Source organism: Somniosus microcephalus, chromosome 10 (genome assembly GCF_052327205.1).
Source record: "Somniosus microcephalus isolate GS21.2 chromosome 10, FLI_Smic_1.0, whole genome shotgun sequence".
Classification (NCBI taxonomy): Eukaryota; Metazoa; Chordata; class Chondrichthyes; order Squaliformes; family Somniosidae; genus Somniosus; species Somniosus microcephalus.
In genome coordinates this window covers 171,158,054-171,172,914 of record NC_140996.1, presented here as the reverse complement: position 1 = coordinate 171,172,914, position 14,861 = coordinate 171,158,054, and the positions used below count along the sequence as shown (strand labels likewise).

The 14,861-nt window shown below is 41.8% G+C and overlaps 1 protein-coding gene across 2 annotated transcripts in view; it reads left to right on the top strand.

Moving 5' to 3' along the window:
* The window catches only part of xpo4 (exportin 4), a 164,442-nt gene that overhangs the window by 127,943 nt on the left and 21,638 nt on the right, over window positions 1–14,861 (top strand). Inside the window, exons 15-17 of one of the 2 annotated variants that reach the window (XM_085999168.1) lie at window positions 723–892; window positions 3,154–3,328; window positions 9,834–10,127. In XM_085999168.1, coding sequence (XP_085855294.1) covers window positions 723–892; window positions 3,154–3,328; window positions 9,834–10,127 — 639 coding nt within the window. The remainder of the gene's footprint in view (window positions 1–722; window positions 893–3,153; window positions 3,329–9,833; window positions 10,128–14,861) is intronic. The other variant, XM_085999169.1, reaches the window with a different exon arrangement.

Genomic DNA, 14,861 nt, shown 5'->3' with positions numbered 1-14,861 from the left:
TAATTGTGTAAAGAAGGTGAAAGTGTCAGCTTGGCTTAGTTGGTAATGCTGACCTCAAGCCTATAGACTTGAACACATGATTTAGGCTGACACTTCAGTTCATTATTGAAGAGGTGCTGCATTGCAGGAGGTGCTCTCCTTTGGGTCATACATTAAACTAAGGTCCTATCTACCTGCTCAGATAGAAGTAAAAAATCCCATGGCATTATTCACAGAGGAGCAAGAGAGTTTCCTAGTGCCCTGGCCAACTTTCTTCTGTAAAACAGCTCTGCCAAAAATAAATTATTTGGTCTTTCATTTATTTGCTATTTGTAGGAACTTGCTATGCACAAATTGGCTGCCACAGTGGTTGCACTTCAAAAGTAGTCCATTTTTGCTAAGCACCTTGAGATCCTAAAGCTGTGATAATATATGCTATATAAATGCAAGTTTCTTCATTCTTTCATAATCATGAGAGTGTTAGAACAATGGAAGTGCAAAAATACTCAATAAAAGTGGAAAATTTGAGATTGTTTAAAACAAATCAATCAATTAATTTGAAAGACAACAAAATTATTGAGGAAACAAAAATAAATTGGAAGATTTACTTGTGCCTCCCCAAGAACACCAAGATAATGGTGCACTGCCCATTATTGGAGAACTTTTGCAAAGTTCCCTTTTAGCCCAAAGAGCTGAATGGGCATCAATATTAACTTTTTAAAACACATCCTCTTTCCTTACAGATAAGTTTACCTTTAAGTACAGCATTTGGTGCAGATACCGAAGGTGCTCAGTGGATTGTTGGATACCTTTTAGAAAAAGTTATCAGTAATCTTTCGGTGTGGATTGCAGAACAGGACCTGGCAAATGACACAGTTCAACTCCTTGTAACGCTAGTAGAGAGGAGAGAGCGGTGAGTACTTGGTGTAGTTGGATAATAACACAATAGAACAAAACCCATCAGTCACTACAACTTAACAGTCAACTCTTAATAGTAGCTGATTTTTCTCAAAACAAACATTCTACTTGAGACACATTTTGCTTCTTTTGTATTCATGTTGCCACAGTTATCAGTAGAAACCAGTCCTTCAACTCTTGATTGGTATTTAAAGGAATAAAAAAATACTGAAATTGTGGAACAAGGGACAGTCCATTTGGCTGCCCTTGCCTGCATTAAATTTAGACCTCTATTGGGGGCTGGTTTTACACACACCCATTTTCCTGCTTTCTCCCCATTCTCTTTCATATTCTTTAAGTAATTATTAAGTACCCTTTTGTATGCTATAATTGAGTTAGCACTGATCATCACTGTAACAAAGCATTCCATGTTCTGATGACTGCACGAAAAAAGATTTTTATCTCCCCATTTATGTATCTAATGCATACCGTGAGTACACGGCCCCTTTGTCTTTGGATTTACCAATGGAAATAATCAGTGTTTACCTAATCCACCATTTTATCATTTCGAACACCTATAAAATCTACGTCCATATTCTCAATTTGAGAGAATACTGCCCCATAGTGGCTTTCCTGGTAAATCAAACCCCTCATCCTGGTAAATCTGTGTTGTACTTTCTTCAAGGCAATTATATCCCCCCTATATTGAGCCCAAAACTGCGCACAGTATTTCAGATGTGACCTAACCATTATTTTGTGTAGAGCTATCATGACCTCTGCTTTCATATTCAATCCTATTTGATATAAACTCCAAAATCATATTTATTTCCTAATATGTTTATAGAAACCTATGCTGCAATTTTTTCCCATAAAACTCTTGCCTCTTTTTTGTTTCTATTTGTATGTTATGTTCCAGCATAAGGACCTGTAATGACTTCTTCAGCCGTTTCTCCAGAAGATTACTTACCCACACATTGCCTCACTGAAATGACTTATGTGCTGAGGGAGAAGTTTGTTGGAAAGGGATGATATATTTCAGTGCTTAGCCTCATACAGGTGGCCAGCACTCTGTAATAAGATGATGGCCCAGAAATTCGGGTCGGGGGCTTCCCGCGGGTACAAGCCCCCGATCTGCACTTAACTTGCGCGCCGGCCGTTGTGCTGTGGGCCCCCGTGGAATTCCGATCCGGGGCCTGCTCCAACTGCCGGCGCGCAGTGCTTGCGTATCCCAGGGGCGCAGTTAGTTCGAAGCGTCCCCTGGGATCACGTGGGCCATGGGGAGCCAATTGGAGCAGGGAATGCTCCATTCATAAGTCTGACAGGAAGTGCTGTCAAACTTAGAAATACTACGGGCCCTTCTTACAAAACATCACTAAATCTTCAAATACATTTTTTAAAAATCACATTTTTTAAATAAACGATAAATTAAATGAAATAACTATTTTAAACAAATTTAAATTTTTGAAAAAAATAATTTTATTTTCTAAAAGGGCTAAAAATAAACTTACCTTGCTTTAAAGTATTTAAAAATAATAAACCTGTGGGAAAAAATGTTTTAATTTTAATTAATTCACCACTTACCTTGTAAAAAGCAGGTCTTACGCCTGCTTTTTACATTTCTAAATTCTGCAGGCTTACCTTCCCGGGAAAACCTGTATTTAAAAAAAAACGAAGTTCGATGCGCACGCGCAGCCTCTCCCGCGCACGCGTTCGACCTCTGAACCCCTGCTTTCAGGGGAACGGAAGTACCGGTTTCCCACGCATGCGCAGTGCATGCAAGAAACTGGCACTTCCATTGGGCCTACGGGTGAGTACCCCGTGCGTACTCACCCGTGGAGACCCGAATTTCTGGGCCGATATATTTTTGAGAAAATGGGGTTGCATTTTTGACATAAATCCATGCAGCTATTCGAGGCTTTATCTGTATTGATTATATGAACATTTAACTTCGAGCTAAGAGTAACACATTAAGTAGCTCCAAGATTTTCTAAAATTGTAATTGAATGTTCAAAAGAATTGTAACTTTAAACCCATGTCAAAAATGTATTTTTGAAAGATTAGGCCATTTCAGCTGGCATTGCAGTTCTTTTGTAACCACTGAAATCATGCAATGAAATATAAAATTCATGTTTTTTTTAAGGAAGTACTTATTTTGTTTAAGATTTTAATGTCAATTATAGAGTTAATTGCAAGGTCATAACTGCATTCAGATAACTCTATTCTCTTATTGTTTGCACATTTTATAAGTAGTGTTAATTGATAACTATTTCCTTTTAGGGCCAATTTAGTAATAAAATGTGAAAGCTGGTGGAATTTGGCAAAACAGTATGCGAGTCGAAGTCCACCATTGAACTACCTTCCTAGTAGTGTACAGCGAACATTGATGAAAGCCCTGGTTTTGGCAGGGTTTGCTCATGTGGATACAGAAACAAAACAACAGTATTGGACAGAGGTGAGAATTTGTGTATGGGTTTAAGTTAATATTTTGCCCTAAGTTTTATTAGGGATTTCTAACATCTCTAAGGCAAGTATTTAATGTAATGAAGTAAATGTCTGGAAAAGAATGATCTAGACCAAGAAGGTTCCAGGTTCAATCGCTGATCTCCACTAAGCTGATCTCCCCTATAATTCACTTACCACTCTCATATCAAGTGACCCTTCTGGAGCATGTGTGAATGTCAGTAGAGAATAGATCAAGCTGAGCTATGATATCCTCCATAGTCCAATAGGCTGCCGAGACTGACACCCTAATATTCAAGGGTTGGGGAGGGTGTAAGTCAGCACCTATGTCTGTGGGGCGAGGAATTTCATACTGGCTCAATATACACGAGTTCTGTTGGAAGTGCCCATGCTCCCAGCAATGTTCCCTTTTTTTGGTTGCGTGGCCCCTTCAAAATACCGTGCACGCGTGATTTTTCCCATTGAAAAGCTGGTGAGCCGGCTGCGTGGGAGGTCCAGAGCAGCGAGCAGCTTAAAGGAAACATTGCCTCCAGCCACATACAAATGATGGTGGTTTGGACAGGATGATGTCACTTATTCTAAATTCAGTTACTTCTGCCATCTCATCCACCCTTGAATGCGCACAACTTTTTAAAAGGCGTAGTTTTCCAGGACCTGTTCATCAAGGTGGATGTACTTGGTTAGAGGTACCTTGCTTAGCTGAGATTTGCTTGTTCGAGACTTTTGGCCATATCTTGGGGCTCACTGCAGGTATTGCAATTTTTTTTTTAACTCTTACACTCAAGAAATCTTCCTCTACATTCTGTATCATCCTTGGAGAACATTCTATTTCAAAACCATTACTGAGCTAGGATCTGAGGGCTGGACAATGGGAATTCATATGCTGGTGGAAGAGGAGCAGCAGGAGACTGGGAGGAAAGCCAGATTCATCAGACAACACCAGAGGAGAGCCGCACCATCCCAACACAACCCATCCAGCAGGATGTATGGACCAGGCGCAGTTACCGAGACCTTTCTGAGGAGCTCTGTCTCAGGAGGCTGCACTTCAGTCATGAAACTTTGAAGGAACTCTTTACATTGCTGCAGCTATATCTGAATCCAAGGCCCACGGCAGGCATAGCTCTGACAGCCCGGGGAAGTGACCACAGGTCTCAGTTTTTATGCCACTGACTATGGTTGATTCCATGAAGCCACAGTGGCTTTGCCAGATCAGCCAATTTGCTGTGCACTCCTCTATAAGGCAAGCTACCGATGTCCTCTTTGCCAGGACATCTCAATTCATTCAATTTGACAGTGCTCCCACACAGATGATTGAGAGTGCCATAGAATTTCCAGATTCCCCAGGGTTGTAGAGGTTGTTGATTGCACCCATGTGGCATTGCATGTCCCAAAGGTAAACCCTCATTGATATGAACCGCAAAGGCTTCCATTCCATTCCATTCCCTATATGTACAACTCATTTGCAATGACAGGCATGTGAATTCACAATATGCTAGGAGCTGTCATGGTCAGTGTTCCCTTTAAGCTGTGCGGCAGCGCTCTGGAGCTTCTGTGCAGCCGGTTCACCGGCTTTTAAATGGGAAAAACCACGCATGCACGGTATTTTGATTGGGCCGTGCAGCGCGCATCCAAAAAAAATTAAAGGGAACATTGGTCATGGTGCTTTTATATTTTGTCAGTCTAGTGTCTCGGCTATATCTCAACAGCAGTGGCAAGGGACAGGATGGCTGCTGGGTTACGAGGGATACCCACTACTCCCACAGTTCTTGATGTTTCTTTGTAAGACGAGGAGTGCTATAATGAAGCACACTTTAAGACAAGGGTGAGAATTGAACAAGCTAATTGGATGCTCAAAAGAAGGTTCTGCAGTATGCACCATCTTGTGAATTGTGATAGCATGTTGTGTGATCCACAACTTTACAACCAGGAGTGGATTGATGATGGGTGTCCCAGAGAATGACAGAAAGCTTGATGGTGATGCTGCTGATGCTGACAATCCGATCCAGATAGAACAGGAAGCGGTTGCAGTGCCAACAGTTGCTAGATGCCTGTGAGACAGTCTTATTTGGTACACCTTCACAGATGAATAGAGTACTACAGGTAGACTATCCTTTATCCGAAAACCTCGGGACCAGCCGTGTTTCGGTTTTCGGAAAATTTCGGGCGGGGGGGTCGGCGGGGGTCGGGTTCCGCGGGGGGGGAGTCGGCGTCGGCGGGGGTCCGCGGGGGGGGTCCGCAGTCGTGGCTTGTCCGTCGCTGCTAGCCTGGAATGCAATGAAGTTCCGCATTTCCACCAACAGGTCTGCTCAGCGTAAGTCGGCGGGGGTCCGCGGGGGGGGTCGGGGTCCGCGGGGGGGTGTCGGGGTCCGCGGGGGGTCGTGCGCACGACTTACGCTGACCCTCTGCTCAGCGTAATTCGGCGGGGGGGTCCGCAGTCGTGGCTTGTCCGTCGCTGCTAGCCTGGAATGCAATGAAGTTCCGCATTTCCACCAACAGGTCTGCTCAGCGTAAGTCGGGGTCGGCGGGGGTCGGGGTCGGCGGGGGGTCGTGCGCACGACTTACGCTGACCCTCTGCTCAGCGTAAGTCCGCGGGGGGTCGTGCGCACGACTTACACTGACCCTCTGCTCAGCGTAAGTCGTGCGCCACTCTGGTCATGTCGTGCGCACGACTTACGCTGACCGAAAAAACCTTCGGTTTTTAGAGGGTTTCGGTTTTCGGAAGTTCGGATAAAGGGTAGTCTACCTGTATTAGGAATTTTCAGCCCATCAAAGATCTCCCTCGTTTCACCAAGCTCTCTATGGCCTAAGTAAAATCTTTGCCCCATCCTATCTTAATCCTGAGCCTCAACATCAGCACATTCATTACCTGTTCTCTGTTGTCATGCAAGGACTGCTTGGTGTTTGGCTCTCTTGTATCACATCTTCCAGTTATTTATTACCACTACTTGCAAAAAACATTATTTGGTTCTATCCTTTCACACCTTGTGTGACAATGTGAGCTTTTCTCTGCCCTGCCCTAACTATTCTGGACACCTGGAGTCTGAGATGCAGACAGCTGCTGCAAAATATTATCAACTTCTTGGGATGAAAATTATCCTTATCTCAGCACCCCCAATCCTGGGATGGACATGGGAGAGGCTGACTCTTTGTCTGGGCTCCTTAGATGGAGTGCTCTTTTGTGGTGCTGCTGTGAGGGGAAATAGCATCTGAGGCACAAACGCCAACATCTCCACTTGTACTAGGAACAAGATTCTGGTTACCAGAGATCATTAGGAGAATGGACTTCACTGAATCTGAAAGATCCTTGAATCCCTGAGAGAGAGTCAACTGAATATCCTTTAGTTCCTCTAAGATTACTGCGCTGTATACTTTGCAATCCAGTTGACGTTGTAATCTCCAGATGGTCCCCCAAGGCTGGCAGTCCTTCATTCAGTACCTCCACATTGAGTCAACCGACTTGATGGGGGATGGTTTGCATATGCTCCAGGCTGCAGATGTGACTGATGCTCTGCTGGCATCTTACTCTTCATGGCTGCGCCACTGAGATCATCATCCATATGCTCGGCAGCCAGGGACTGACGTGTTACACCTTCGCTCAACTACATCAGGTTCCACTTTCACACCTGCATCCTCTGGCCTCATTGTCCTTTGTGTCTCACCACATGTCAATTCCTCATTTACACAATCAGCGCCCCCTTGAGTGGGTCTCTCTGGGTTACTGGGTGAAGGACGAGGTGGGCGAGTGGTTGCAGACTGCCAGACTTAGAGGGGCTTGATAGGTCTTGTTGTTTAGCAATTTCTCAGCTCTGTCCTGGCTTTTGGCCTCTGGAAGAAAAGACAATGCTGTTTGAATTTGAGCAACATTCTATCTATATTAGCTACTTTGTTGATTACATATGAGGAAATTGGTAGCTGGTGAAAATATTGAAAAATACTTTAAAATATTAAATAAGAAAAGAGATACATTTTTTACTTTGAGCCTAGCAATGGCTGAGACTCCCACATCTTCATCTCCAGCTGCCAGGCCAGAGTGGAAGCCAATTATTGCCATTGCTTCCTCTTCGTGTGCTGTTAAATGTCATATGTTGGTACGTCCTCCTGGAGTTCTCTGGCATATTCTCCTACAGAAGAAAAGCGTTGTGTTAATTAACTGTAGCAGTCTCCAGAACCTGCCGTCACAGTCAGTCAGGATTCATGGAACGGCTGACAGTAATGGTGAGTGTAAGGAAGCAAGAACCTTGGCTGTGAGACTTCAGTGTGCTGGCAAGCATTGCAGGATGTGAAACACTTGATGCGAGTGCTGCCAAGTGACTTGTTTCTGGAACAAGAAACATGGTGCCATCCGATGACCTCATCATTTGAATGATATGTTAAATTGAGGCCCCGTTTGCCTGCTCAAGTGGACGTACAAGACACTATTTGAAGAAGACATGGGAGTTCTCTGAGGAATAAATGTTGGCCAGGACACCAATCAACTTCATTAAAACAGATTAACGAGTCATTTATCTCATTGCTGTTTGTGGGAACTTGCTGTCTGTGTTTCCCTGCATTCAAACACTGACGACACTTCAGAAGTACTTCTTCAGTGTGAAGTGCTTTGGGACATCCTAAGCATGTGAACGGTGCTATATAGATGGAAGTTTTTTTTTAAGAAGAATGCTTGACTATTGTTGGAGAGAAGACCCAAGCACATCTCAGTGATTCAGTTATCTGCCCTGATATTCATCTGAAAACACTCAACTATTGTTGATCTAGTGAGGTCATTAAATTTCTACTGACTGCAAGGAGATTATAGGGCGTCCCACTCGGCCACAATCATCTCCTTCCACATGGCCTATACTGCTGCATGTGATGGCTTCTTCCCTGATACTCCAATTATTGCATCTCTCTCCTCTAATTTGGATCAGCAGCACTTCAACCTCAAAAAAAAGTTAGGTACTTGCCTCATCTTTTCTGTTGCAACAGTCCCTCGTCCAAGAGCCTGCTCAGCTCTTTAACTACATGGAGCTCTAAGACACACCCTTAATCTGCCCTCCTTCTTGAATTTTCCAGGCTCTCCTGGCATATCCGGCCCCCTGCTGGCGTGTCAATCATCCATGTCCCGCCAACATTAATAACATTAGTTGACCATGGGATTTGTGAAGGGGTCAGGCTTCTTTGAATTCAGACATAAGTCCTACTCTGCCACATTTATTCCCCTTCAGGGACCCAGGAATATCTAGGCTTATATCAAGAATGGCCCATTGGGTGAGGTACAAGCAAGCACTTGTGGAACTGTATCGAGTATGAGTCTGTGCCTTCAGGAGAGATGGGAAAGAAAATCACTTGACAAGTAAAGCGTAAATTTAAAACAATTGCTCCTCCTTTTAAAACAACCTTAGATTAATTGATCACCTGATCATGTGCAAAGTTAAAAATATTGATACAAAGATAAATCTTTCAAACTGTAGAGATCTCCTCACCTGTGGCATTGGCTAATGTTAAGGAGGGTTGCTGTGGTCAATAGCCATTTCAGTTTCCTCGTTAAATATCGGGTACTTAATGTGAAATGCAAATACAATTTCAACATCTAAGTTGCTTAATGTGTATTTTGCCGTCTAAAGATGGGTAGCTGCATTAGTAATGCTACCCTTGTGCCACGTATTGCCAGACGTTTAACCAATAGTTTGAGCCCTTCAACCAAGTTTTGCTCCATTATAAGCATATGCCTGAACATTCGGTCTACTGTCCTTTGATCATTAGGTACTTGGAGATAAGTAGGGCATGACATTTGACTCCCAGTATTAATTGGAATTTTTGCTCATTCCATACCATCTGATGCATTCAATACAAAGATAGGTTCGGAGCAGCATCACTAGCATTAAATCCAGACTCTTTTTTAGATTTTGGCTTTAGGACAGTTGGTATGTTGCAATGGGAAATGCAACATCCAGCATTATGCACTTATGGGACAAGAGCAGATTGACCAAGTGGTCAGATGGGCTTGATTTGGTAGCCATGTGACTGAATCTCTGGTTTTGTGTAGTGTCATTATAGTGATCCTTTGAACTCAACTTGTGGATATCAAAGTACACATAAATCCTAAACTACAGTACAAATCCATGTGCTACAGACCCGAATTAGAGAGAATGTCCTCTTCATCAAGGAGGCCTGCGAATCAAGGAGATCAAAACGGGAATGCAAAGTTGCAGTTTCAAGAGGCTTGTGATATGCAAGATGAGCTTCCATCAAGGCTTCTTCACAGTTGTGTCCATTTGAAGATATTGGATATTTAATTTGTTTGTAGAAATCTGGCAGAGCTAATTTTTAATTAGAAAATTTCCAAGTGGATATGGCTTCTCCTCATACTGTGATGATCACCTCCAAGGGAGGGTCATATCCTCAGGAGGAACAAAATTGGATTTGTTTTTTGAAACCCTGTTATAAAAACATCTCAAGATGAAAAGTTTTCCTTGATGATTCACTATCATACATTTGTAAAAATATATTTTTCTTAGGTTCTTCAGCCACTCCAACAGCGATTTCTTAATGTTATAAATCAAGAAAACTTTCAACAAATCTGTCAGGAAGAAGAGGTGAAGCAGGAGATCATTGCCACACTGGAGGCACTTTGTGGAATAGCTGAAGCAACACAGATAGACAATGTAGCCATTCTCTTCACCTTTTTAATGGACTTTCTCAATAATTGTATTGGTTTAATGGAAATTTACAAGAACACACCTGAGACTGTGAACTTGATCATAGAAGTTTTTGTTGAAGTCGCACATAAACAAATCTGCTACCTTGGAGAGGTAAGTAAAATCTATCAAAGCTACTTTGTTGCTCATATCGTCATGTTAGGATTTTTTACTGGAAAACAACTGGATGGTTCATAATTTGCACTCGCCCACATTTATTGTCGGTGTTTCCTGGTCCATGGGAGAAGTGTTTCAGATGCATACTTTTGATCATGGAGTAACAACAGATTCCATCGTTTTGCTATGTCATTGTAATTCAGTAAAAAGTTTTTCCAAAAGCAAAGTTTTAGCCTTTAATAAGCTTCTGCGTCACTGCTTATGATTTTTTCCTTTACTTTGTAAATACATGGTACATGAATGTAGGTGAGACTATTTTAATAATGGTGAGATGAAAATTACATGCAGTGTGACTAACTATTGTATTAGCAGCAGAAAACAAATGTTTACTTTGTACATTTTTTTTTAGAATGATTGGAAATGCTCTTTAACTGATTAGAAGTTCTGAACAGGCTGGGTTTTTATGCAGAGGAAGGAAATGCAAATATACTGCATTGTCTAAGTACCAGAATATAAATATCTGCAAAGTTACATTGTCATCAGTTGGATGTGTCAGCTTGCTACTTAGCTATGCAGAGTTTTTCTGTTTGCTGTTGTTGGCAGAGCCATCATCTCCTTAAGTAGTGATCAATACTTTGTCTTGATTACAGCCAGCACTGAGAATATTCACAGAATGCAAAGGAGATATGTAGCATCTGAGCTTGTGCTAATTCAGGAAATTTACATTATATGGACAGCCAAAAACTGGCTAGCTGCCTCTGTGAAAACGGCAGCGTCATTGTTTTACCATATGCCAATTCAATGAGGCATTCCTCATTACTTTGGTGACCGGTTTATTGCAGATGTCAGCTTGGTGATGAAAGGGTTACTGACGAAATTGCCAACTTCATTCTTCCGGAAAGTACTGCAGCCTAGTCAAATGTTGAATAATTGCAAACTAAATGTCCTTAAATGAGAAATCGCCTTCTTGCACAAAGTCCTCCAGTGTCTCAGAGGAATAGAGATCCCTTCTCTACTTGTGAAGACCCTAAGGCAAGCTTGCGAGTGAATGATTCCTTTGGTCTTTATCAGTGAATGCATTCACTCTGAATCCCAAGTGATATGTTGTAAATTCAAAAGTGTTAAAAATGCTATAAAAATTAATCCAGTGGAGATGGTCAAACAAATGAGTGGCTATCCACAAGAAAGATGGGTCTTCCTCGTGCAGTTCAGAGGCAAATCAGGATTTCCCCTTCCCTCCTCCAGAGAGCCATTGAACTTCAGTATATAGAAACAACTGCAGAAAGTTTGCCCCATTTCTTTGTACAATACAGTAAAAAGTCATGAATTAAGTGAGCATGCCTTGATATATATAGGTTGAATTGCAATTTTGAGAATATTACAGAATTTTTCTGACTTCATGTCTGACTAATCTAGTTGAATGTTTTTAGGAGGTCACAAATAATGTAGATAAGGGAGTGTCTATGGATGTTATCTGTATGGACTTCCAGAAGGCATTCGATAAGGTTCCACATAAGAAATTATTAGCAGAAATCAGAACGCACAGAATTGTAGGTAGCTTTTTGATTTGGGTTGGAAATTGGTTGGGAGGGAGGAGACAGGGAATGGGGATAAAAGGTTGGCTAGATGTGACAGTGGCATATTCCAGGGATCTTTTCTGGGGTCTCCACTTTTCAACATAATTATTAATGACTTGGATGAAGAAATAAAATGTGTTATATCCAAGTTTGCAGATGACATTGTTAGGGACAGTAACTAGTGCAGATGGAAGAAGGAAGTTGCAAAGGAACATAGACAGATTAAGTGAGTGAGCAAAACTATGGCAAATGGAGTTCAATGTGAGCAAGTGTGAGGTCATTCACTTTGGACCCAAGAAAGATAAATCCGAATATATTATAAATGGTGAAAAACTAGGAACTGTAGAGGAGCAGAGAGATTTGGGAGTTCAAGTACACAAATCACAATGAGCCAGTAGACTGGTGCAAAAAGCAATTTAAAAGGCTTTTGGAATGTTGGCCTTTATCTCCAGTGGGCTGGAATACAAGGGGAGGAAGTGATGCTTCAGTTGTGTAGAGCCTCGGTTAAACCCCATCTGGAGTACAGCGTTCAGTTTTTGGCACCGCACCGCAGGAAGGATATATTCGCGTTGGAGAGGGTACAGCGCAGATTCACCAGAATGATACCGAGGTTTAGAGAGTTAAATTCTGAGGACACATTGCATAAACTTGCCTTGTGTTCCCTTGAGTATAGGAGATTGAGGGGTGATCTGATCGAGGTGTTTAAAATGTTAAAAAGATTTGGTAGGGTGGATGCAGACAAAAAACATTTCTTTTTGGTGGGGGAAATCAAGAACAAGACGACATAATCTTAAAACTACAGCTAGGCCATTCAGAAGTGAAATCAGGAAGCACTTTTTACACAAAAAGGGTAGCAGAAATTTGGAACTCTCCCCAAAAGTCTGTGGATGCTAGGACATTTGGAGCTTTCAAGAGATACAAAAAGAAAATACTGCAGATGCTGGACATCTGAAATAAAAACAGAAAATGCTGGAGAAACTCAGCAGGTCAGGCAGCATCTGTGAAGAGAGAAACAGAGTTAACATTTCAGGTCGATGACCTTTCGTCAGATAGATTTTTGTTGGGTAAGGGCATCAAGGGATATGGATCAGTGGTGGGAAAATGGAGTTGAGGTGCAGATCAGCTGTGAACTAATTGAATAGCAGAGCAGGCCCGAGGGGCTGAATGGCCTACTCCTGTTTCTATGACTTAATAATCTGTTCTTTTACATTAGCAGCTGTATTGTACATTATTCACTGGCTAAAACTAATGTGCTGTAAGGTTCAGTAGCTTTGAAAGTACACAACTAAATATGATTGAACACCTCTACTGCTTTACAATAATATTACTGTCTATGAGCCATAGTTTTTATAAACCCCTGTTGCTCATGCAGCTTCCTCTGGAAAAATTTCCCAGGGCTGACCAACAGCTGAATGCTGAATTTCCAGATGCTGGAAGAGCCTGCAGAGCTTCATGCTGCTGTTTGTTAGCACCTCAGCATGAGGATTCATAGAGGTTGCATGTTGTTCCTAGATCCAATCCAAATTCCTGGTAGCTGGAATCATATTTCCTATTTGTGACCTTTACTATAAGTCTACCCAGCTCACTACACTTTGTTCCTCTCACCATAAAATAATCCATTGCTAAATGTAGAGCAGCACTAAAAGTATTGTACAATGTTGCAGATTTCACTAGCTTGTATATGTCAATACATGGACAAAATGTTGTTGGTGGAAGACAATGCACCATGTATCATTACAAAATGTCGGTTCTAGAAGACCGTGCGTTGTGATAAACTCTTATGGTTACATCAGACAATTGTGTACAGTGACACTTCCATCTCAGTTTTACAGCACATAATTGCACACACCTCTCCTGGGATATGGGCAAGCAGTCCTGGCCTTATTTTTAAAATTTGTTTGTTTTACTGTTTCTAAAATGACTTACTAAAACTCCAATAAGTTACTGAAATAATTTATTGCTTCATTGTTTAATTGTTTCTGAATCCAATTTTAACCCTTTTAACTCCCAAAATGGTTTCTGTACTGTAATCACCTCATGGTTACACGTTTCACCACATTCCCTGCCAAAGCAACTTGGTGATGCCATCATTACCAATTCCCATCTGGACCTTTTGGCATCTTTCCCCATTTGAGCACATCACTGTCTTCCACCTCCTTTTAAAGCAGTTGCTTTAACATTTTCCCAAGCCCAATGCTGATTTTTTTTTTTTTTGCCAACATCCCCTTATTCTCCTCCTCCCTTAGTCTTAGTACCAAACAGCTTTTCATTCTCTCTAATTTCAATCTCCCCCAAGCATCAGTTTGTGATTGGCTCAGTTATGTGTCTGTGTCAGATGGTTGTAGGTTCCCCAGATGGTGCACAACCTTGATTTCTTACACCAACTGAGCTTCAAACTCCATAGCCTACCTGTAACTAACTATAGTTCCACCTCTGCAATATTACTTGCCTTCGTTGCTACCACTAAAACCTTTATCCAAGGGGTTTTTTATATCAGGACTCAGCTTTTTAAACATATTCCTCACCGGGTTCCTGAGTTCCTCCCAACGCAAACTTCAAATCTTCCAAAGTTGGTCACCCACATCATATCCAGCACTAAGTTCTGCTCTGCCCTTGCTGATTCCTATGCCTCTGTGTCCTAATACACCTAATTCAAAATCATTGTCCTTGTTTACAAAATCTTTTTGTGGCCTTGCCTATCCTACTTCTGTAACCTCCACTAATTCCACATCCTAGCCCCTTTGCCTTTGGCCTCATGTGCATCATCTACCCCCCTTCCTGACATTCCTTTCTTTGGTAGCGGAGCTTTCAGTCATCCAGGTCCCCCAGAACCTAAATCTCTTTGTCTTGTAACTTTCCTCGCCAACTTTAAAAACCTTGAACTGTTTGACAGCCAACTCTCCTAATTCACCTACTATTCATCTGATGGACATCGAAGAAGTGCCTTGGGATGTTTTATTATATTAAAGTTGTTGTACAAATGCATGTTGTCTTACTGTGTCTCTTTGCTTTCCTTCCTTATGCTATTTATGGTTTCTCACATTCTTCATCTTTTTATTTGTTGCTTTTTCTTTCAATCCCAGAGTAAGGTATCCACAAGCTTGATCCCAGTATAAAACCTAGTACTCTTGTTGCAACAAATTTGCTGCTGTGA